The sequence below is a fragment of the Staurois parvus genome, unplaced genomic scaffold, assembly GCF_062004578.1.
Source record: "Staurois parvus isolate SC_StPar_1 unplaced genomic scaffold, SC_StPar_1.0 ptg001514l, whole genome shotgun sequence".
In the NCBI taxonomy this organism is placed as follows: domain Eukaryota; kingdom Metazoa; phylum Chordata; class Amphibia; order Anura; family Ranidae; genus Staurois; species Staurois parvus.
The window spans coordinates 278,750-304,181 of NW_028319310.1; the positions used below are offsets into that span (position 1 = coordinate 278,750).

A 25,432-nucleotide genomic window follows, 5' to 3' on the forward strand; every position below is an offset into this window, starting at 1 on the left:
TGGCGGGACTGCGGCGGACATTTTTTAGTTTTTTTTTATACTAATAATGGCAGCGATCAGCGACTTATGGCGGCGATCAGTGACTTATGGCGGCGATCAGTGACTTATGGCGGCGATCAGCGACTTATGGCGGGACTGCGGCGGACATTTTTTAGTTTTTTTCTTTATACTAATAATGGCGGCGATCAGTGACTTATGGCGGGACTGCGGTGGACATTCTGACATTGGGGTCACTGACATCCCCAGTGACACCAATACAGTGATCAGTACAAAAAAAAAAACACTGACACTGTACTGACTTATGGCGGCGATCAGAGACTTATGGCGGCGATCAGTGACTTATGGCGGCGACCAGCGACTTATGGCGGCGACCAGCGACTTATGGCGGCGATCAGCGACTTATGGCGGCGATCAGTGACTTATGGCGGCGATCAGCGACTTATGGCGGGACTGCGGCGGACATTCTGACATTGGGGTCACTGACATCCCCAGTGACACCAATACAGTGATCAGTACAAAAAAAAAAACACTGACACTGTACTGACTTATGGCGGCGATCAGAGACTTATGGCGGCGATCAGTGACTTATGGCGGCGACCAGCGACTTATGGCGGCGACCAGCGACTTATGGCGGCGATCAGCGACTTATGGCGGCGATCAGTGACTTATGGCGGCGATCAGCGACTTATGGCGGGACTGCGGCGGACATTTTTTAGTTTTTTTTTATACTAATAATGGCAGCGATCAGCGACTTATGGCGGCGATCAGCGACTTATGGCGGGACTGCGGCGGACATTTTTTAGTTTTTTTCTTTATACTAATAATGGCGGCGATCAGTGACTTATGGCGGGACTGCGGCGGACATTCTGACATTGGGGTCACTGACATCCCCAGTGACACCAATACAGTGATCAGTACAAAAAAAAAACACTGACACTGTACTAATGGCACTGGGGAGGAAGGGGTTAATTTTATTTTGCAGGGAAGGGTTATCTGAGTGAGGGAAGTGTTTTACTAGGGGGCGGGGCGGGGTGTGTGCTGAACGGGACAAGGCTGATCGAGAGAGAGAAACTGTTCTTTCTCGATCAGCTCGTCCTCGAGCTGTCAGGGAAGTGACAGACAGCACAGCTACTGCAGCTGTGCTCTCTGTCACTGTTTGCCGCCGATCGCCGGAAAACAGCCGGTAAAGACTGGCTGTGACCCGGCGACTGACATCCGCGACGGTGATCTGTGGCACAGATAGGGCGGCGGCGCGCCTCGCGCGCGCCCCCTATCTGTCTACAAAACACACATTTTAAAACGTGGTTTTGCCTGCCCGTGCCACCGTATTTCTACAGTGGCAGGGCGGCAAGTGGTTAAAGCATTTGCGATCATTTTAGCTGAGCAGCCGATCATTTTCTGCACTTCTTTCTATGTTTCCCCTCTCCAATCAACTTTTTAATCGCGGTACGCTGTTCTTCTGAACAATGTCTGGAACGACCCATTTTCCTCAGAATTTCAGAGAGAAATGCACTGTAACCAGCATGTCCAACATTTGCTGCCTTCCTTCCTTAAATAAGGGCAATAATTGCCACCTGTTTTTCAAAGAATGAATGACCTCACTAATAGAACGCCACACGGCGATTATTTTGAACACGCCCCTTTCAATGAGTGATTCAATGACACAGAATCAGCAGCATGCATGTCATGACTGTCGGGTCTGTTGGATTTCTATGACTCTACTACACCTGCTAGGAAATTATTTGCCATGTAGAAATATCATTTCTACCAAAAACAGTGATTGATCCGGTTAGTGATGTCTGACGGCTATTATTCTGAACACAACTGTATATATATAAACAATTCCCCCCCCCCCCCCCCTTTAGATGCTGATCTTGTCCTTATCACTCTGCTGTTTGCCAACCGGAAATTCTCGTTATCAGTCTCTCGTGAACATCTGTCTCGTCCTTGGCAGCGGTCCTGGCTAGAGCTTTTACGATTGCCACAATCTTCTAATATGGAGTCTCCTGTACAAACAGGTTTACTACCTGGATTTGGTCCACGTCTCTGTATGCTGTAGCCATGACAGTAACCTTCACCTAGAGGTTCAGTTGTCCCGAAAAGTCCCATATTTTCCCTATTTTCTGTGATAGTCAGCGCCATCTAATGGCCCCAATGTGGTACTTTCCTGATATAGCTCAATGGTGGAAATACCACATTATGGCCACTAGATGGAGCCTAGGAAATCAACACCTTAGGCAAAGTATGGGATGATTTGTGACAGCGAAGGCGCGCGAGGCGTTACTGAGCGGAATGAAAATGTTTCAATGCGAACCGTTCCATTTTCTTGGCGACTTTGATGAGGATATTAAATGATCGTTAACGTGAAGGAAGCGGCTCCGGATAGATCTGGAATGTCACATGATGGAGAGACGCAGAGGTGAAAGATCCTCGTGCTGCACCAATGAAAGACGTGTTTGTCGTGTGTGACCTCCGGATTGGTCAGTGGTGGGAAGAAGGTGTCATAGGAACGCTGGACCGTCCAAAAAAACGCTTTTCCATCTGCTCAAAGCTGACATGCGACCATAAAAATGACTCTTTGCAATGTGGCCCTACCCTGATGTCTAGGTGGAGGATATGTGGCCCTTCCCTGATGTCTAGGGGGAGGATATGTGGCCCTACCCTGATGTCTAGGGGGAGGATATGTGGCCCTACCCTGATGTCTAGGAGGAGGATATGTGGCCCTACCCTGATGTCTAGGGGGAGGATATGTGGCCCTACCCTGATGTCTAGGGGGAGGATATGTGGCCCTACCCTGATGTCTAGGGGGAGGATATGTGGCCCTACCTCGACGTCTAGGGGGAGGATATGTGGCCCTACCCTGACGTCTAGGGGGAGGATATGTGGCCCTACCCTGACGTCTAGGGGGAGGATATGTGGCCCTACCCTGATGTCTAGGTGGAGGATATGTGGCCCTACCCTTACGTCTATTGGGAGGATATGTGGCCCTACCCTGACGTCTAGGGGGAGGATATGTGGCCCTACCCTGATGTCTAGGTGGAGGATATGTGGCCCTACCCTGATGTCTAGGAGGAGGATATGTGGCCCTACCCTGATGTCTAGGGGGAGGATATGTGGCCCTACCCTGATGTCTAGGGGGAGGATATGTGGCCCTACCTCGACGTCTAGGGGGAGGATATGTGGCCCTACTCTGACGTCTAGGGGGAGGATATGTGGCCCTACCCTGATGTCTAGGGGGAGGATATGTGGCCCTACCCTGACGTCTAGGGGGAGGATATGTGGCCCTACCCTGATGTCTAGGGGGAGGATATGTGGCCCTACCCTGACGTCTAGGGGGAGGATATGTGGCCCTACCCTGATGTCTAGGTGGAGGATATGTGGCCCTACCCTGATGTCTAGGGGGAGGATATGTGGCCCTACCCTGATGTCTAGGGGGAGGATATGTGGCCCTACCCTGATGTCTAGGAGGAGGATATGTGGCCCTTCCCTGATGTCTAGGTGGAGGATATGTGGCCCTACCCTGACGTCTAGGGGGAGGATATGTGGCCCTACCCTGACGTCTAGGGGGAGGATATGTGGCCCTACCCCGACGTCTAGGGGGAGGATATGTGGCCCTACCCTGACGTCTAGGGGGAGGATATGTGGCCCTACCCCGACGTCTAGGGGGAGGATATGTGGCCCTACCTCGACGTCTAGGGGGAGGATATGTGGCCCTACCCCGACGTCTAGGGGGAGGATATGTGGCCCTACCCCGACGTCTAGGGGGAGGATATGTGGCCCTACCCTGACGTCTAGGTGGAGGATATGTGGCCCTACCCTGATGTCTAGGGGGAGGATATGTGGCCCTACCTTGATGTCTAGGGGGAGGATATGTGGCCCTACCCTGATGTCTAGGGGGAGGATATGTGGCCCTACCCTGATGTCTAGGAGGAGGATATGTGGCCCTTCCCTGATGTCTAGGTGGAGGATATGTGGCCCTACCCTGACGTCTAGGGGGAGGATATGTGGCCCTACCCCGACGTCTAGGGGGAGGATATGTGGCCCTACCCCGACGTCTAGGGGGAGGATATGTGGCCCTACCCTGACGTCTAGGGGGAGGATATGTGGCCCTACCCTGACGTCTAGGGGGAGGATATGTGGCCCTACCCCGAAGTCTAGGGGGAGGATATGTGGCCCTGCCCCGACGTCTAGGGGGAGGATATGTGGCCCTACCCTGACGTCTAGGGGGAGGATATGTGGCCCTACCCTGACGTCTAGGTGGAGGATATGTGGCCCTACCCTGATGTCTAGGGGGAGGATATGTGGCCCTACCTTGATGTCTAGGGGGAGGATATGTGGCCCTACCCTGATGTCTAGGGGGAGGATATGTGGCCCTACCCTGATGTCTAGGAGGAGGATATGTGGCCCTTCCCTGATGTCTAGGGGGAGGATATGTGGCCCTACCCTGATGTCTAGGTGGAGGATATGTGGCCCTACCCTGACGTCTAGGGGGAGGATATGTGGCCCTACCCCGACGTCTAGGGGGAGGATATGTGGCCCTACCCCGACGTCTAGGGGGAGGATATGTGGCCCTACCCTGACGTCTAGGGGGAGGATATGTGGCCCTACCCTGACGTCTAGGGGGAGGATATGTGGCCCTACCCCGAAGTCTAGGGGGAGGATATGTGGCCCTGCCCCGACGTCTAGGGGGAGGATATGTGGCCCTACCCTGACGTCTAGGGGGAGGATATGTGGCCCTATCCTGGAGTCTAGGGGGAGGATATGTGGCCCTACCCTGATGACTAGGGGGAGGATATGTGGCCCTACCCTGATGTCTAGGGGGAGGATATGTGGCCCTATCCTGGAGTCTAGGGGGAGGATATGTGGCCCTATGTGGATCGGGGTCCGTTGGGCTTTTTTGGCAAGGTGGACCTTACCCCCATCATGAGTCTTGGCATCAGGGAAGGGTCCTTTCTGTGCGGTTTGGATGCAGAAAAAACGCAACTGAAACGCATGGAGTGTGAACCGGCCCTCAGTCTAGCATTTTGCGGTGCGTTTTGCATTTTACAGAAACGCACAGCAGTCCACTTAACCTGATTTCCTACGTTCACATCTCTGCATTTTCACGGCAGTGCGATTATTTTTTTTGGAGAGGGTCGGGGACTTTCTTTAAACGCAAAACATTGCTTTTTGGTTCAATAGACGGAGATGCTGCAGAAATGCATGTGCGTTTTTTATGTGTTTTTGACACGTTTTTGATGCATTTTTCGTGCTAATCTGCCTAGCGACAAGTTGGAAAAAAAAAACCCATAGAAATTAAAAATGCGTGAAAAACGCATGTGCAGAAACGCAAAACGCATCACAAAAAGCACCGCAGAAACGGATCAAACGCAAACTGCATAGGTGTGAACCGAAAATCGCAATTTCAGGTGCGATTTCTGAAGACTTTATTGCAAATTGTGAAGATTTCAGGTGCGATTTCAATTCCCAAATCACACCTGAAATCGCACTGGAATGACCTACGTCACCGGTCACACCGCTGCGATTTTGCGTGATTTGTGTGCGATTTCAGTGAGATTTCTGAAGACTTTATTGCGACTTGGGAAGATTTTAAACCATTTCTTGCCATTTTCGGTGCGATTTCCATTATATTCTATGAATGTGAAATCGCAACAAAAAAGTCATGCCAGAACTACTTCAGAAATCGCACCGCAGCAAATCGCATGTTAAGACGCCGACATTCACATTCATTAAATGATATTTCAGGTGCGATTTCAATTCCCAAATTGCACCTGAAATCACACCGGTATAACCAGGTACTACATCACCAGTCACACCGGTACAATTTTGTGCGATTTGTGTGCCATTTCAGCGTGCTTTTAGGTGCGATTTTTGAAAATTTTATTGCGACTTGTGAAGATTTTCAACAATTTCTCGCCATTCGCAGTGCGATTTCCATGATATGCTATGAATGTGAAATCGCAGCAAAACTGCAGAAAAAGTCATGCCAGAGCTTCTTCAGAAAACGTGCCGCAGCAAATTGCACGTTAAGACACCGATGTTCACATTCATTAGATGCGATTTCAGCTGCGATTTCAATTCCCAAATCGCACCTGAAATTGCACCGGTATGACCTTCATCACTGATCACACCGTTGCGATTTTGCATGATTTGTGTGTGATTTCAGTGCGATTTCTGAAGACTTTATTGCGACATGAAGATTTTCAACAATTTCTCGCCATTCGCAGTGCGATTTTCATGATATTCTATGTATGTGAAATCACAACAAAACTGCAGAAAAAGTCATGCCAGAGCTACTTTAGAAATCGCACTGCAGCAAATCGCACGTTAAGACGTTGACATTCCCATTCAGTAGATGTGATTCATACCGGTGCGATTTCAGGTGCGATTTGGGAATTGAAATCGCACCTGAAATTGCACCGGTATGACTGTGCACCATGTCATTGGTCACACTGCTGCGATTTTGCGTGATTTGTGCGCTATTTCAGTGCGATTTCTGAAGACTTTATTGCTCCTTGTGAAGATTTTCAGCGATTTCTTGCCATTTGCAGTGCGATTTCTATGATATTTTATGAATGCGAAATCGCAACAAAACTGCAGAAAAAGTTGCACAAGAACTACTTTAGAAATCGTGCTGCAGCCAATCGCATGTTAAGACGCCGACATTCACATTCATTAGATGCAATTTCAATTCACAAATCGCACCTGAAATCGCACCGGTATGACCGGGCGCTATGTCACGGGTCGCATCGCTGCAATTTCGGAAGACTTTATTGCGACACCGACATTTACATTCATGAGATGTGTTCTTGCATGACTTTTTTGTTGCGATTTCACATTCATAGAATATAATGGAAATCGCACTGCGAATTACAAGAAATCATTGAAAATCTTCACAAGTCGCAATAAAGTCAAATCACGCAAAATCGCAGCAGTGTGGTCGGTGACGTAGGTCATACCGATGCGATTTCAGGTGCAATTTGGGAATTGAAATCACATCTAATGAATGGGAAGGTTGGCGTCTTAACGTGCGATTTGCTGAAGTAGTTCTTGCATTACTTATTTGTTGCGATTTCACATTCATAGAATATAATAGAATAGAATAGAAATTGCACTGCGAATTACAAGAAATTGTTGAAAATCTTCACAAGTTGCAATAAAGTCTTCAGAAATCGCACACAAATCACGCAAAATTGCAGCGCTGTGATCGGTGATGTAGGTCATACCGGTGAATTTCAGGTGCGATTTGGGAATTGAAATCACATCTAATGAATGGGAATGTCAGCGTCTTAACATGCGATTTGCTGCAGTGCGATCTCTGAAGTAATCCTTGCGTGACTTTTTTGTTGCGATTTCATATTCAAAGAATATCATGGAAATCGCACTGTGAATGGTAAGAAATTGTTGCAAATCTTCACAAGTCGCAATAAAGTCTTCAGAAATCGCACACAAATCACGCAAAATTGCAGCGGTCGTAACGGTACGATTTCAGGTGTCATTTGGCAATTGTAATCGCATCAAGTCGCAATAAAGTCAAATCACGCAAAATCGCAGCAGTGTGGTCGGTGACGTAGGTCATACCGATGCGATTTCAGGTGCAATTTGGGAATTGTAATCGCATCTAATGAATGTAAATGTTGGCGTCTTAACCTGCGATTTCTGAAGTAGTTCTTGCATTGCAGTGCGATCTCTGAAGTAATCCTTGTGTGACTTTTTTATTGCGATTTCACATTCATAGAATATAATGGAAATCGCACTGCGAATTACAAGAAATTGTTGGAAATCTTCACAAGTCGCACACAATTCATGCAAAATCGCAGTGCTGTGATCGGCAACGTAGGTCATACCGGTGCGATTTCAGGTGCGATTTGGGGATTGAAATCGCATCTAATGAATGGGAATGTCTGTGTCTACCCGTGCGATTTCTGAAGTAGTTCTTGTGTGACTTTTTTGTTGCGATTTTACATACATAGAATAGAATAGAATAGAATGGAAATCGCACTGCGAATTACAAAAAATCGTTGCAAATCTTCACAAGTCGCAATAAAGTCTTCAGAAAATGCACACAATTCATGCAAAATCGCAGCGGTGTGATCAGCGACGTAGGTCATACCGGTGTGATTTCAGGTGCGATTTGGGGATTGAAATCACATCTAATGAATGTCAATGTCGGTGTTGCAATAAAGTCTTCCGAAATCGCAGCGCTGTGATCGGCGACGTAGGTCATATCGGTGCGATTTCAGGTGCGATTTGGGGATTGAAATCACATCTAATGAATGTCAATGTCGGCGTCGCAATAAAGTCTTCCGAAATCGCAGCGGTGCGCCCCGTGACAAAGCGCCCGGTCATATCACTGTGATTTCAGGTGCGATTTGGGGATTGAAATCACATCTAATGAATGGGAATGTCAGTGTCTACCCGTGCGATTTGCTGAAGTAGTTCTTGCGTGACTTTTTTGTTGCGATTTCACATTCATAGAATATAATGGAAATCGCACTGTGAATGGCAAGAAATTGTTGCAAATCTTCACAAGTCGCAATAAAGTCTTCAGAAATCGCACACAATTCACGCAAAATCGCAGCGCTGTGATCAGTGATGTAGGTCATACCGGTGTGATTTTAGGTGCGATTTGGGAATTGAAATCACATCTAATGAATGGGAATGTCAGCGTCTTAACATGCGATTTGCTGCAGTGCGATTACTGAAGTAGTCCTTGCATTACTTTTTTGTTGCGATTTCACATTCAAAGAATATCATGGAAATCGCACTGCGAATGGTAAGAAATTGTTGAAAATCTTCACAAGTCGCAATAAAGTCTTCAGAAATCGCACACAAATCACGCAAAATCGCAGCGGTGTGGTTGGCAATGTAGGTCGTACCGGTGCGATTTGGGGATTGAAATCACATCTAATGAATGTCAATGACGGCGTCGCAATAAAGTCTTCCGAAATCGCAGCGCTGTGATCGGTGACGTAGGTCATACCGGTGCGATTTCAGGTGCGATTTGGGGATTGAAATCACATCTAATGAATGTCAATGTCGGTGTTGCAATAAAGTCTTCCGAAATCGCAGCGCTGTGATCGGCGACGTAGGTCATACCGGTGCGATTTCAGGTGCGATTTGTGAATTGAAATCACATCTAATGAATGGGAATGTCAGTGTCTACCCGTGCGATTTGCTGGAGTAGTTCTCACGTGACTTTTTTGTTGCGATTTCACATTCATAGAATATAATGGAAATCGCACTGTGAATTGCAAGAAATCGTTGAAAATCTTCACAAGTCGCAATAAAGTCTTCAGAAATGGCGCACAATTCATGCAAAATCGCAGCGCTGTGATCGGTGACGTAGGTCATACCGGTGCGAGTTGCTGCAGTGCGATTTCTGGAGTAGTTCCTGTATAATGGAAACCTCACTGCGAATTACAAGAAATCATTGAAAATCTTCACAAGTCGCAATAAAGTCTTCAGAAATCGCACACAAATCACGCAAAATCGCAGCGGTCGTATCGGTGCGATTTCAGGTGTGATTTGGGAATTGTAATCGCATCTAATGAATGTCAATGTCGGCGTCGCAATAAAGTCTTCCAAAATCGCAGCGCTGCGCCCCGTGACGTAGTGCCCGGCCGTATCACTGCGATTTCAGGTGCGATCTGCAGGACGTCTGACGCGGATCTCCCCGTAAATCGCACCAACAGTAACGCATGCACTACTTTAGAAATCGGTGCGTCTCCGAGTCGGAAGTCGCACCGGTAATGGCGGACGAGCGAATCGCATGCCAAGTCGCACTCAGTGTGACCGGGGGGGGGGGGGCTCTTTGCTCCGGTTGTGTCCCTTGAAGGGGTTAACAACAATCGCCGTTCTCACATTGTCGCACATTTTTCCTGATCGACTACTTTTTTTTTTTGCTGCGTTTGTCGCTTTAACGGCGGAGACGACAGCTGCGCGGCGAGGAGCAGAACGTGCGATTGTCCTGATTGTCCTGATTGTCCCGTTTTCGATGTGAGGAGACCTTTGGATGGGGAGTCGCAGGCGGGTGGGGAGGGAGGGCGTTGCACACAGGAGAGTCCTGGTGAGGGGGCGGGGCTGAGCTCTGCCATAAGATTCAATGTCTTCCCGGGAGGAGATCCACACTCACAGCGACTTCTTCCCGACATGGCCAACCACGCCACCAGCATGAGGGTCAAACTCCCCGTCGTCTGCCTGCTGCTCCAAGCCGCCACCATCGTCCTCTTCGCCGTCTTCGTCCGCTACGACCACGAGACCGACGCCAACGCCTGGCACCGCCGACTCAACGCCAGCACCACCGACGCCGACAACGACTTCTACTACCGATACCCCAGTAAGTGGCCACCACTGCCATGGGAGGGGGGGGGGGGAGGGCTACAAGCGGGGTCCCCAGGTGAGAGATTTCCTTCACTTCCTGTCCGGGTGACACCAGAGGAAAGGAGAAGGAATCTCGGCAAAGTCTGGCCATACACGATACAATCTGGGCGTGCAAAAAAATGAATCGATCCAATCAATTGGTATCCAATTGGTTGATGGTCGATCTAAAGGAGATTGTATGGTGACCCTACAGCAGCCATACACAATACAATCTGGGCGTGCAAAAAGGAATCGATCCAATCAATGAGTATCTGATCAGTTGATGGTCGATCTAAAGGAGATTGTATGGTGACCCTAGAGTGGTAATACACTATACAATCTGGGAATCGATCCAATCAATGAGTATCCGATTGGTTGATGGTCGATCAAAAGGAGATTGTACAGATTGTATGACGACCCTACAGTGGCTATACACTATACAATCTGGGCGTGCATAAAAGGAATCAATCCAATCAATGAGTATCTGATCGGTTGATGGTCGATCTAAAGGAGATTGTATGGTGACCCTACAGCGGCCATACGCTATACAATCTGGGAATCAATCCAATCAATGAGTATCCAATCGGTTGATGGTCGATCTAAAGGAGATTGTACAGATTGTATGGCAACCCTACAGTGGCTATACAGTATACAATCTGGGCATGCAAAAAACGAATCGATCCAATCAATTAGTATCTAATTGGTTAATGGTCGATCTAAAGGAGATTGTATGGTGACCCTAGAGTGGTAATACACTATACAATCTGGGCATGCAAAAAACGAATCGATCCAATCAATTGGTGTCCGATTGGTTGATGGTCGATCTAAAGGAGATTGTATGGTGACCCTGCAGCAGCAATACACGATACAATCTGGGCGTGCAAAAAACCAAATCAATCCAATCATCTAGTATCAGATCGGTTGATGGTCGATCTAAAGAAGATTTTATAGATTGTATGGCGACTCTACAGCGGCCATACACTATACAATCTGGGAATCGATCCAATCAATGTGTATCCGATCAGTTGATGGTCGATCTAAAGGAGATTGTACAGATTGCATGGTGACCCTAGAGTGACAATCGATCCAATCCATTAGAACCCAATCAGTTCATGGTTGATAGCTGCGTTCCTTTAACTGACAATTGCGCGGTCGTACGACGACGCCCCCAAATGAGATTTATGTCCTTCCTTTCCCACGAATAGATCGTTCTTTTGGTGGTATTCGATCTCCCGTGCAATTTCATTATTTTGCGCTATGAAAAAAAAAACAATATTTTGGACTTTTTGCTAGAAAACACATCAGGTAAAAAAATATAAAAAATCATCTCGTCAGAAATTTCGGCCAAAATGTATTCTGGGACAAAAACAAAATCCCGATACGTGGAAATTAATCGTTTTACGGGAAAGTTATAGCGACTACAAATGGCTGTATAGATACTGGGATTTTTTGTTACTAGTAATGGTGGCGATCAGTGATTTATAGCGGGACTGCGGCGGACATTCTGACACTGGGAGGGAAATGACTTGGTGTCACTGACATCTCCGGTGACACCAATACATCTCTAGTGACACCAATACATCCCCGGTGACACCAATACATCTCTAGTGACACCAATACATCCCCGGTGACACCAATACATCTCTAGTGACACCAATACATCTCCGGTAACACGAATACATCCCCAGTGACACCAATACATCCCCAGTGACACCAATACATCTCCAGTGACACCAATACATCCCCGGTGACACCAATACATCTCTAGTGACACCAATACATCTCCGGTAACACGAATACATCCCCAGTGACACCAATACATCCCCAGTGACACCAATACATCTCCAGTGACACCAATACATCCCCGGTGACACAAATACATCTACAGTGACACCAATACATCTCTGGTGACACCAATACATCTCTAGTGACACCAATAGATCTCTGGTGACACCAATACATCCCCAGTGACACGAATACATCCCCAGTGACACGAATACATCCCCAGTGACACCAATACATCTCTGGTGACACCAATACATCTCTAGTGACACCAATAGATCTCCGGTAACACCAATACATCTCTAGTGACACGAATACATCCCCAGTGACACGAATACATCCCCGGTGACACCAATACATCTCTAGTGACACCAATACATCTCCGGTGACACCAATACATCTCTAGTGACACCAATACATCTCCAGTGACACCAATAGATCTCTAGTGACACCAATACATCTCCAGTGACACCAAAACATCCCCGGTGACACCAATACATCCCCGGTGACACCAATACATCCCCAGTGACACCAATACATCCTCAGTGACACCAATACAGTGATCAGAGCTAATAAAAAGCACCAACATTATTAGTGGCACTGGGCAGGAAGGGGTTAACATCTGGAGTGATCAAAGGGTTAAATGTGTGCAGTTTTACTATGGGGGCGGGGTCTGTGTGCTTCACTGTACTCACACTGGTCTGGATGGCTGTGCCGGAGCTACACAGCTCAGTCCTCCACCTCATTAGAGACCCTCGGAAATCACCCGGCGCCTAACCATTGGCTGGGATCCTGTGATTGACAGCCAGCCACGCCCCCTACCCAGAAATGCGCACCCGTGCCGCCCTGTAGCAGTACATCTTCTATAGGGCGGAGGGGAAGCGGTTAACGGGCTGCAGTGCGTTTCTGCAAAATGCTCGGGTGTGAACCTAGACTAACGCAGGCCATACACGGGTCAAATTCTGAACGATTTTTTGTTCCGAAAACCGAAAACGTTATTCGCTCGGTAATCCGATGGCGCCATCAATGATTTTGAAAATCGTCATAAAGTTCCCCCCATATAACAGACGAGACTTCCGTGCCTTCCAGGTCACAGCTCATGTGCATATTCTTTTCAGAAAAACGATCGTACGATCGTGGAGTTGAAAATCGGTCGTTTTTCATGAATTTTCTAGCATGCCCCAATCACCGAAAAGGGGAGGAGCCACGAAAATCGGCCGGTGCCATTGACCCATTAACAGAGCAAAAATCGGCCGATTTGTTCTTAGGTTCGATTTTCAGATGAAAAATTGGTCGAATTTCGACCCGTGTATGGCCGGCATTAGGGCCGGTTCACACGACGTGCGTTTCAGTTGCGTTTTTTTCTGCATCCAAAATGCACAGAAAGTCGGGGATATGGTGGTCGGTGTCATAGATCCCATCAGCGCTTGCAGCTCCAGATGCAGAAAAGAAAGTAGAACAGGCGGCATTTTTCCTGCACAGAACTGCACTGGAACGTGGTAAAACACATAAAAAATGCACCAAAACGCACCGAAACGCATTAAAAACACACCAAAATGCATTAAAAATACACCAGAATGCACCAAAATGCATTAAAAACATACCAGCATGCACCAAAACGCACAAGAATGTCCCAAAATGCATTAAAAATGCACCAGAATGCACCAAAATGCATAAAAAACACACCAAAACGCATCAAAATGCATCAAAACGCATTAAAAGCGCACCAGAACGCACCAAAATGTATCAAAAACACACCAAAACGCATCAAAATGCATCAAAACGCATTAAAAGCGCACCAGAACACACCAAAATGTATCAAAAACACCAAAACGCATCAAAAACGCAATGGAATGCACCAAAACGCATAACAAATGCAGCGGAACGCACCAAAACGCATCAAAAATGCACGTCTGTATTTACATTGCAGAAAAGGAGAGGGGAAAAAAGGAACTGGAACATGTAAAAAATACATTAAAAAAGCACCAGAAAGCGTCAAAAACGCTCATACAGAAACGCATCCAGACTGCCAGTGTGAACCGGACTTAGGGCGCCTCATCCGCTCCCCTCCACTTCCACAGGGCGGATCTGTTGTTGAGGGGTCTATTATTGCTAGGGAGTCTTTTGTTTTTTGGGGGGTCTGATGTTGCAGGAAGTAATCTCTTGTTGCAGGCAGGGATCTATTGTTGCGGGGAGGGATCTGTTGTTGCGGGGAGGGATCTGTTATTGCAGGAAGGGATCTGTTGTTGCAGGAAGGGATCTGTTGTTGCGGGGAGGGATCTGTTGTTGCGGGGAGGGATCTGTTGTTGTGGGGAGGGATCTGTTGTTGCGGGGAGGGATCTGTTGTTGCGGGGAGGGATCTGTTGTTGTGGGGGGTCTGTTGTTGCGGGCAGGGATCTGTTGCAGGGATCTGTTGTTGCAGGGATCTGTTGTTGCGGGGAGGGATCTGTTGCGGGGATCTGTTGTTGCAGGGAGGGATCTGTTGCGGAGGAATCTATTGTTGTGGAGATCTGTTGTTGCGGGGAGGGATCTGTTGCGGGGGAATCTATTGTTGTGGGGATCTGTTGTTGCGGGGAGGGATCTGTTGTTGCAGGAGGGGATCTATTGTTGCGGGGAGGGATCTGTTGTTGCAGGAAGGGATCTATTGTTGTGGGGAGGGATCTATTGTTGTGGGGAGGTATCTGTTGTTGCGGGGAGGGATTTGTTGTGGGGGAATCTATTGTTGCGGGGATCTGTTGTTGCGGGGAGGGATCTGTTGCAGGGGAATCTATTGTTGCGGGGATCTGTTGTTGTGGGGAGGGATCTGTTGCGGTTGAATCTGTTGTTGCGGGGAGGGATCTGTTGTTGTGGGGAGGGATCTGTTGTTGCGGGGAGGGATCTGTTGTTGTGGGGAGGGATCTGTTGTTGCGGGGAGGGATCTGTTGCAGGGGGGGATCTGTTGCAGGGGAATCTATTGTTGTGGGGATCTGTTGTTGTGGGGAGGGATCTGTTGTGTGGGAATCTATTGTTGTGGGGATCTGTTGTTGCGGGGAGGGATCTGTTGCGGGGGAATCTATTGTTGCGGGGATCTGTTGTTGCGGGGGGGATCTGTTGTGGGGGAATCTATTGCTGCGGGGAGGGATCTGTTGTTGCGGGGAGGGATCTGTTGTTGCGGGGAATCTATTGTTGCGGGGAGGGATCTGTTGTTGTGGGGAGGGATCCGTGTTGCAGGAAGGGATCTATTGTTGCAGGGAGGGATCTGTTGTTGTGGGGAGGGATCCGTTGTTGCAGGAAGGGATCTATTGTTGTGGGGAGGGATCTGTTGTTGCAGGAAGGGATCTATTGTTGTGGGAAGGGATCTATTGTTGCGGGGAGGAATCTGTTGTTGTGGGGGATCTGTTGTTACAGGGAGGGATCTGTTGTTGTTGGGGGAGCTATTGTTGCAGGGTGGGCTCTCTTGTAACTAGGAAGATCTATTGTTTCTGGGGGATCTGTTGTTGTTAGGAGGGATCTATTACTGCTGGGGGGATCTACACCGTGTTCCAAAGTATTATGCAAATGATATTTTTCTCATTTCCCTCAATAATTGATGTAAATAAGTCGGCAGAATTCTCAGGTGACAACTATAAGAGTACAATTCACATTTTATTGAACAAACCTCCTAATGATAACAGGATTTTTGTTCCAAATTATTCCGCACAGGAAGTTTCAAAACACTTTATAGGTTGTAAAGAACTGAAAATTGTCATTTGTTGTGTTTGCAGCAGATTTACTGAAATCAAAAGCTATTTCAATCAAACTTTTCCCAACATTGTAACTTTGTAAACATTTGAACTGGTCACGTTACATTGTAACATAGGAGCCCTTATCTGATAGCAGATCACAAGTCTCGCATCCATTGAACTTGGGAGTTTTTGGACAGTTTCTGCTTGAATTTGTTTGCAAGATGTCAGAATAGCCTCCCAGAGCTGCTGTTTGGATGTAAACTGCCTCCCACCCTCATAGATCTTTTGCTTGAGGATGCTCCAAAGGTTCTCAATAGGATTGAGGTCAGGGGAGGATGGAGGCCACACCGTGACTTTCTCTCCTTTTATCCCCATAGCAGCCATTGATGCAGAGGTATTCTTTGCAGCATGAGATGGTGCATTGTCATGCATGAAGATGATTTTATTACGGCCACGTGCAATGCTTGTGGTTAGTGCGGGGTCCCTTCTGTACCAGGGAAGAAAGTGGTCAGTCATAAACTCCACATACTTTGCAGAGGGCATCTTTACACCTTCGGGGACCCTAAAGGGGCCGACCAGCTCTGTTCCCATGATTCCGGCCCAAAACATGACTCCACCACCGCCTTGCTGACGTCACAGCCTTGTTGGAACAGGGTGGCCATCCACCGACCATCCACTACCAGGGAAGAAAGTGGTCAGTCATAAACTCCACATACTTTGCAGAGGTCATCTTTATACCTTCGGGGGCTCTAAAGGGGCCGACCAGCTCTGTTCCCATGATTCCGGCCCAAAACGTGACTCCACCACCGCCTTGCTGACCTCACAGCCTTGTTGGAACAGGGTGGTGGTCCACCAACCATCCACTACTCCATCCATCTGGACCATCCAGGGTTGCACGGCGCTCATCAGTGAACAGGACTGTTTGAAAATTAGTCTTCATGTATTTTTCTGCCCAATGCAGCCGTTTCTGCGTGTGAGCATTGGTTATTGGTGGCCGAATAGAAGGTTTATGCACAGTTGCAAGACTCTGGAAGACTCCAAAACATGACTCCACCACCGCCTTGCTGATGTCGCAGCCTTGTTGGAACAGCGTGGCCGTCCACCAACCATCCACTACTCCATCCATCTGGACCATCCAGGGTTGCACGGCACTCATCAGTGAACAGGACTGTTTGAAAATTCGTCTTCATGTATTTTTTCCGTTTCTGCTTGTGAGCATTGGTTAGTGGTGGCCGAATAGAAGGTTTATGCACAGTTGCAAGACTCTGGAGGACTCCAAAACATGACTCCACCACCGCCTTGCTGACATCGCAGCCTTGTTGGAACAGCGTGGCCGTCCACCAACCATCCACTACTCCATCCATCTGGACCATCCAGGGTTGCACGGCACTCATCAGTGAACAGGCTCTCTTGATCCGATGCATGGATCTGGCAGAAATCTTCCTCAATGTGCCTTTATCTGCACCAACCCGTCTGTGCTCTGAATCAGCCACAAATCTCTTCATGCTGAAGTTTTCGTGAAATATCGAATGTTTTCATCCCTCGTCCAAGGCATCGAACTATTTCACTCTTTTCGGCAGCAGAGAGATCCTTTTTCTTCCCCGTATTGCTTGAAAATGGTGCTCTGCTTAATAATGTGGAACGCCCTCCTTTAGTAGTTTTTCCTTCAATTGGGCTCACCGGCCAATCTAATTATCACAGGTGTCTGAGATTGTTTTCAGTGATCAAAAGAGCCCTGACACACAATGCCATCCATGAGTTACACTGAAAAACAAAATGTTTCATCTTTGTGACACTTCAATAGAATTTGCATAATAATTTTGTTGCCGCAGGGAGAGATCTATTTTACTTCTCTATTTTTTTATCATTAACAAATTCCATACAAAAGACTTGGCACCATAAACTGTTATTTGGTTTTGTTTTCTCTAAAAGGGGCGGTACTCGGAGGTGGGTAGGGGGTGGAGCCAAGGGACGGTGCTAAGAGGCGGGTAGGGGGCGGAGACAACCAGGAATCGGGACCAGTTCACAAGTGCGGTTCCTCGCCTGGTGCGTTTATGAGAGCCCATTCATTTCAATGGGTTGCCGAATGCACAAAATGCGCACCCAACCTCACAGTACTGCGAAATTGGCTGATTGTGAACGCACGCATGTTTGCAAGGGGCACCCATCACCCACAGGTATCTGCAAACGGCAGCGTGTTCCTATGCGCATTTTTACCGCCCCTCATCCGCTACCCCCTTCAGCTGCAGAGGTGGTCGGGATTGTACGCGGGGTTGTACGCAGGGTTGTACAGGGTTATATGCAGGGTTGTACGCGGGGTTGTACGGGGGGTTGTACAGGGGGTTGTACGGGGTGGTATGGGGTTGTACGCAGGGTTGTAAAGGGTTATATGCAGGGTTGTACGGGGGGTTGTACGCGGGGTTGTACGGGGGGTTGTACAGGGGGTTATACAGGGTGGTACAGGGTTGTACGCGGGGTTATATGGGGGTTGTACGCAGGGTTGTACGTGGGGTTGTAGGGGGTTGTACGTGGGGTTGTAGGGGGTTGTACGCGGGGTTGTAGGGGGTTGTACGCGGGGTTGTAGGGGGTTGTACGGGGGGTTGTACGCGGAGTTGTACGGGGTTGTATGTGGGGTTGTACGCGGGGTTGTAGGGGGTTGTACGCGGAGTTGTACGGGGTTGTACGCAGGGTTGTACGCGGGGTTGTAGGGGGTTGTACGCGGGGGTTGTATTGGGGTTGTACGGGGGGGTTGTACGCGGGGTTGTACGGGGTTGTACGTGGGGTTGTACGCAGGGATGTACGGGGTTGTATGTGGGGTTGTAGGGGGTTGTACGTGGGGGGCCGCGATGCTTTGTGGACGTGGTAGGGGTTACAGGGGAAGGGGGACACTTGGCCAGCTCCTTGCAGCCGCGTGCAATGCTTGTGGTTGCGGCGTGTTATTGCGGGGGCTTCAAGCAGCTGTGCCGCAGTCAATGCCTCAGAACGTCTGCTCTACCGATTGGTGCCGCTGATCTGCTCATCGCCCGGGACACCGAGGTCGCAGCTGCTATGAGACCAAAAATGTTCAATTAGAGACATTTCTGCCATGACACCTGCAGGGTAGTGAGCGGAGTACAGAGATTGGCGGGACGGAGGAGCAGAAGACTGCTGAGTGTCAAAAACATGACAATACATGAAAAAAATGAAAATCCCGCGGGGTAAATGTAATGTCTGAATCACGGGACCTACCGGCTGGCGGGAGTTATGCGGGGAGGGCGTCGCTTTGGGTTGCATTACATAACAAGTGTCATGGAAGATTTAGTGGCCCATTCATGGCAAAGACTTGCCCAAACGCAGCCGATCTTACTGGGTGGCATAACAAACATTAACACGTGCAAAAAAGAAAACAAATCTTGCCTTATATATATTTATATCTATATTTACCGTATATAATCATTTCTATAGAAATATATTCCGGTATTATTAATAATGGTAATTATCCTGCGTGTGGATACAATTTCATAGTAATAATAGTAAATATATATTAAATTATATATATTATATTTTATTAAAGAAAATTATTAATAATATTGGATATATAATTGTATCTTTATATAATAAATTATTATCATTCATAATAATTTCTAATAATTATTTTCATTAATGATAATTAATTAATTGATTTTATTAGATACATGTAGATCGAATATTAAATAAAATTAATAATAGCAAATATAATTTATTATTACTAATAATTTTTATTTCCACATTAGTAGTAGTCGAGGTATTATTGTTGTTATTATTATAATTATCAATATTTGATAAATCTGATTTGATAAATACTTATATCCATGGATATCAACATAACTAAAAAATACATAAAAAATAAATTAAATGGTTAATTAGTCTGGGCGGCACAGTGGCTTAGTGGTTAGGACTTCCTCCTGGCAGTACTCGGGTCGTTGGTTCAAATCCCAGCTACGGCACCTCCTGCCTGGAGTTTGCATGTTCTCCCTGTGCCTGGGTGGGTTTCCTCCCATATTCCAAAGACATTCTAGTAGGTTAATTGGCTCCTGTCTAAATTGGCCCTAGTATGTGTATGTATGAATGTGAGTTAGGGACCTTAGATTGTACCCCCCTTGAGGGTTAGGGACCTTAGATTGTACGCCCCTTGAGGGTTAGGGACCTTAGATTGTACGCCCCTTGAGGGTTAGGGATCTTAGATTGTACGCCCCTCGAGGGTTAGGGACCTTAGATTGTACGCCCCTCGAGGGTTAGGGACCTTAGATTGTACGCCCCTCGAGGGTTAGGGACCTTAGATTGTACGCCCCTCGAGGGTTAGGGACCTTAGATTGTACACCCCTTGAGGGTTAGGGACCTTAGATCGTACACCCCTTGAGGGTTAGGGACCTTAGATTGTACCCCCTTTGAGGGTTAGGGACCTTAGATCGTACACCCCTTGAGGGTTAGGGACCTTAGATTGTAAGCCCCTTGAGGGTTAGGGACCTTAGATTGTACCCCCCTTGAGGGTTAGGGGCCTTAGATTGTACGCCCCTTGAGGGTTAGGGACCTTAGATTGTACGCCCCTTGAGGGTTAGGGACCTTAGATTGTACGCCCCTTGAGGGTTAGGGACCTTAGATTGTACACCCCTTGAGGGTTAGAGACTGATGTGAATGTACAATATATACAGTCATGGCCGAAATTGTTGGCACCCTTGATATTTCTCCAGGAAATCATGTATTTCTCACGAAACGTATTGCATTAACACATGTTTTGCTATACACATGTTTATTCCCTTTGTGTGTATTGGGACAAAACAAAAAAAGGGAGGAAAGAAAGCAAATTCGACATAATGTCACACAAACCTCCAAAAATGGGCTGGACAAAAGTATTGGCACCCTTTCACAACTGCGGATAAATAAGAATGTTACAAGCATGTGATGCTCCTGTAAACTCACCTGGGGCAAGTAACAGGTGTGGGCAATATAGAAATCACACCTGAAAGCAGATAAAAAGGAGAGACGTTCACTTAACCTTTGCATTGTGTGTCTGTCTGTGCCACACTAAGCATGGACAACAGAAAGAGGAGACGAGAACTGTCTGAGGACCTGAGAACCAAAATTGTGGCAAAATATCAACAATCTCAAGGTTACAAGTCCATCTCCAGAGAACTAGATTTGCCTTTGTCCACAGTGCGCAACATTATCAAGAAGTTTGCAACCCATGGCACTGTAGCTAATCTCCCTGGTCGTGGACGGATGAGGAAAATTGATGAAAGATTGCAACGCAGAATAGTCCGGATGGTGGATAAGCAGCCCCAAACATGTTCCAAAGACATTCAAGCTGTCCTGCAGGCTCAGGGAGCATCAGTGTCAGCGCGAACTATCCGTCGACATTTAAATGAAATGAAACGCTATGGCAGGAGACCCAGGAGGACCCCACTGCTGACACAGAGACATAAAAAAGCAAGACTACAGTTTGCCAAAATGTACTTGAGTAAGCCAAAAGCCTTCTGGGAAAACGTCTTGTGGACAGATGAGACCAAGATAGAGCTTTTCGGTAAAGCACATCATTCTACTGTTTACCGAAAATGGAATGAGGCCTACAAAGAACAAAACACAGTACCTACGGTAAAATATGGTGGAGGTTCAATGATGTTTTGGGGTTGTTTTGCTGCCTCTGGCACTGGGTGCCTTGACTGTGTGCAAGGCATCATGAAATCTGAGGATTACCAAAGGATTTTGGGTCGCACTGTAGGGCCCAGTGTCAGAAAGCTGGGTTTGCGTCCAAGATCCTGGGTCTTCCAGCAGGACAATGACCCCAAACATACGTCAAAAAGCACTCAGAAATGGATGGCAAAGAAGCGCTGGAGAGTTCTGAAGTGGCCAGCAATGAGCCCAGATCTAAATCCCATTGAACACCTGTGGAGAGATCTTAAAATTGCTGTTGGGAAAAGGTGTCCTTCCAATAAGAGAGACCTGGAGCTGTTTGCAAAGGAAGAGTGGTCCAAAATTCCGGGTGAGAGGTGTCAGAAGCTTATTGATGGTTATAGGAAGCGACTGATTTCAGTTATGTTTTCCAAAGGGTGTGCAACCAAATATTAAGTTAAGGGTGCCAATACTTTTGTCCAGCCCATTTTTGGGGTTTTGTGTGACATTATGTCATATTTGCTTTTCTGCCTCTGTTTTATATTTGTTCCAATACATACAAAGGGAATAAACATGTGTATAGCAAAACATGTGTTAATGCAATACCTTTTTTGTGTGAAATACTTGATTTTCAGGAAAAATATCAAGGGTGCCAACAATTTCGGCCATGACTGTATGTAAAGTGCTGTGTAAATTGACGGCGCTATATATGTGCCTGAAATAAATATATATATATTTTTTTTTTACATTTTTCTTGAATTCTTTTTTATTTATGTTGATATACATGGATATAAATATTTATCAAATCACATTTTATCAAATATTAATGATTATATTAGTAGTAAATATATATATATATTTACTACTTCTATTAGGATTATTAATATTTGATAAAATGTGATTTGATAAATATTTATATCCATGTATATCAACATAAATAAAAAATAAAAATTATATATATATATGTGTGTAATGTACGTATATATAAAACACAAAACTATTATTATTATTATGCATAATAATTGAATATGTTCATTTTTATAAATATCCAATATACCATATATAATTGTGTAAATATAGACACATTTATACAACTATATACATAATTATTAAGAATTAAAGTACATACATAGTAATAATTATATATATATATACACACAGTGTGTGTATGTGTGTGTGAAGTTTGTAAAAGATAGCTGAGAAGGCTGATAAGAGTGTTTGAGATGTCAGTGTGTTTCTTGCGGTTCTTGTGCAGACCCGGGAACTCAGCACAGGGATGGTGGGAACCCCTCATAATGGGCAAGGCGGGTGTACAGACCCGGGAACTCAGCACAGGGATGGTGGGAACCCCTCATAATGGGCACAGCGGGCGTACAGACCTGGGAACTCAGCACAGGGATGGTGGGAACCCCTCATAATGGGCACAGAGAGGGTACAGACCCGGGAACTCAGCACAGGGATGGTGGGAACCCCTCATAATGGGCACAGCGGGCGTACAGACCCGGGAACTCAGCACAGGGATGGTGGGATCCCCTCATAATGGGCACAGCGGGCATACAGACCCGGGAACTCAGCACAGGGATGGTGGGAACCCCTCATAATGGGTACAGCAGGTGTACAGACCCGGGAACTCAGCACAGGGATGGTGGGAACCCCTCATAATGGGCACAGCAGGTGTACAGACCTGGGAACTCTACACAAGGTTGCTCATGTACTGTCTGCTTTGGCCACTAGAGGCAGTCTCTCTTTATATCAAACATGATACATCCAGCATGTCATTATACAAAGTTCACAAATCTCTCTCTAAGGTCACCTTTCCAATAAAAAGTAATCTCTGTACTCACTATAAACATAGTAGAGTTCAGTTGCAGCTCCCGGCCCTCTCCTCTCCTCTTCCCTCTCCTCTTCCCTCCTCTCCTCTCCTCTTCCCTCCTCTCCTCTTCCCTCTCCTCTTCCCTCCTCTCCACTCCTCTCCTCTTCCCTCCTCTTCTCTTCCCTCTCCTCTCCTCTTCCCTCTCCTCTTCCCTCTCCTCTTCCCTCCTCTCCTCTTCCCTCTCCTCTTCCCTCCTCTCCTCTCCTCTTCCCCCCTCTCCTCTTCCCTCCTCTCCTCTTCCCTCTCCTCTTTCCTCTCCACTCCTCTCCTCTTCCCTCCTCTTCTCTTCCCTCTCCTCTCCTCTTCCCTCTCCTCTTCCCTCTCCTCTTCCCTCTCCTCTTCCCTCTCCTCTTCCTCCCTCTCCTCTTCCCTCCTCTCCTCTTCCCTCTCCTCTTCCCTCCTCTCCTCTCCTCTTCCCCCCTCTCCTCTTCCCCCCTCTCCTCTTCCCTCCTCTCCTCTTCCCTCCTCTCCACTCCTCTTCCCTCCTCCCCTCTTCCCTCTTCTCTTCCCTCTCCTCTCCTCTTCCCTCTCCTCTTCCCTCCTCTCCTCTTCCCTCTCCTCTTCCCTCCTCTCCTCTTCCCTCCTCTCCTCTTCTCTTCCCTCTCCTCTCCTCACCACATAAATGTATTTTACTAATTATTAGATTAGAGATCTGCTCAACAGAACATTCACTTTTAGAGACACAAGTCAATCATTAGCTGAATAATCCTGGAGGGGAGAAATCATTAATGGGATAAAGAGTGTAATGGGGTTCAAAGAGGGAAACAGTTATAGAGGAAGGAGCGGAGTCCTCCAGCAGTGCAGAGTATTTCAGGAGAGGAGAGTTATAGAGGAAGGAGCGGAGTCCTCCAGCAGTGCAGAGTATTTCAGGAGAGGAGAGTTATAGAGGAAGGAGCGGAGTCCTCCAGCAGTGCAGAGTATTTCAGGAGAGGAGTTATAGAGGAAGGAGCGGAGTCCTCCAGCAGAGCAGAGTATTTCAGGAGAGGAGAGTTATAGAGGAAGGAGCGGAGTCCTCCAGCAGAGCAGAGTATTTCAGGAGAGGAGTTATAGAGGAAGGAGCGGAGTCCTCCAGCAGGGCAGAGTATTTCAGGAGAGGAGAGTTATAGAGGAAGGAGCGGAGTCCTCCAGCAGCGCAGAGTATTTCAGGAGAGTTATAGAGGAAGGAGCGGAGTCCTCCAGCAGTGCAAAGTATTTCAGGAGAGGAGAGTTATAGAGGAAGGAGCAGAGTCCTCCAGCAGCGCAGAGTATTTCAGGAGAGGAGTTATAGAGGAAGGAGCGGAGTCCTCCAGCAGAGCAGAGTATTTCAGGAGAGGAGAGTTATAGAGGAAGGAGCGGAGTCCTCCAGCAGTGCAGAGTATTTCAGGAGAGGAGAGTTATAGAGGAAGGAGCGGAGTCCTCCAGCAGAGCAGAGTATTTCAGGAGAGGAGTTATAGAGGAAGGAGCGGAGTCCTCCAGCAGTGCAGAGTATTTCAGGAGAGGAGAGTTATAGAGGAAGGAGCGGAGTCCTCCAGCAGCGCAGAGTATTTCAGGAGAGGAGAGTTATAGAGGAAGGAGCGGAGTCCTCCAGCAGCGCAGAGTATTTCAGGAGAGAAGAGTTATAGAGGAAGGAGCGGAGTCCTCCAGCAGTGCAAAGTATTTCAGGAGAGGAGAGTTATAGAGGAAGGAGCGGAGTCCTCCAGCAGCGCAGAGTATTTCAGGAGAGGTATAGAGGAAGGAGCGGAGTCCTCCAGCAGCGCAGAGTATTTCAGGAGAGGAGAGTTATAGAGGAAGGAGCGGAGTCCTCCAGCAGAGCAGAGTATTTCAGGAGAGGAGAGTTATAGAGGAAGGAGCGGAGTCCTCCAGCAGAGCAGAGTATTTCAGGAGAGGAGAGTTATAGAGGAAGGAGCGGAGTCCTCCAGCAGTGCAAAGTATTTCAGGAGAGGAGAGTTATAGAGGAAGGAGCGGAGTCCTCCAGCAGCGCAGAGTATTTCAGGAGAGTTATAGAGGAAGGAGCGGAGTCCTCCAGCAGCGCAGAGTATTTCAGGAGAGGAGTTATAGAGGAAGGAGCGGAGTCCTCCAGCAGCACAGAGTATTTCAGGAGAGG

The 25,432-nt window shown here is 47.4% G+C and overlaps 1 protein-coding gene across 1 annotated transcript in view; it reads left to right on the top strand.

Moving 5' to 3' along the window:
* The first annotated feature begins 10,111 nt into the window (after positions 1-10,111).
* Positions 10,112-25,432, top strand: part of RHBG (Rh family B glycoprotein) — a 47,703-nt gene continuing 32,382 nt past the window's right edge. The window contains exon 1 of the mRNA XM_089662660.1: positions 10,112-10,339. Within this exon, the coding sequence (XP_089518786.1) occupies positions 10,153-10,339 (187 nt within the window). The 5' untranslated portion in view covers positions 10,112-10,152. The remainder of the gene's footprint in view (positions 10,340-25,432) is intronic.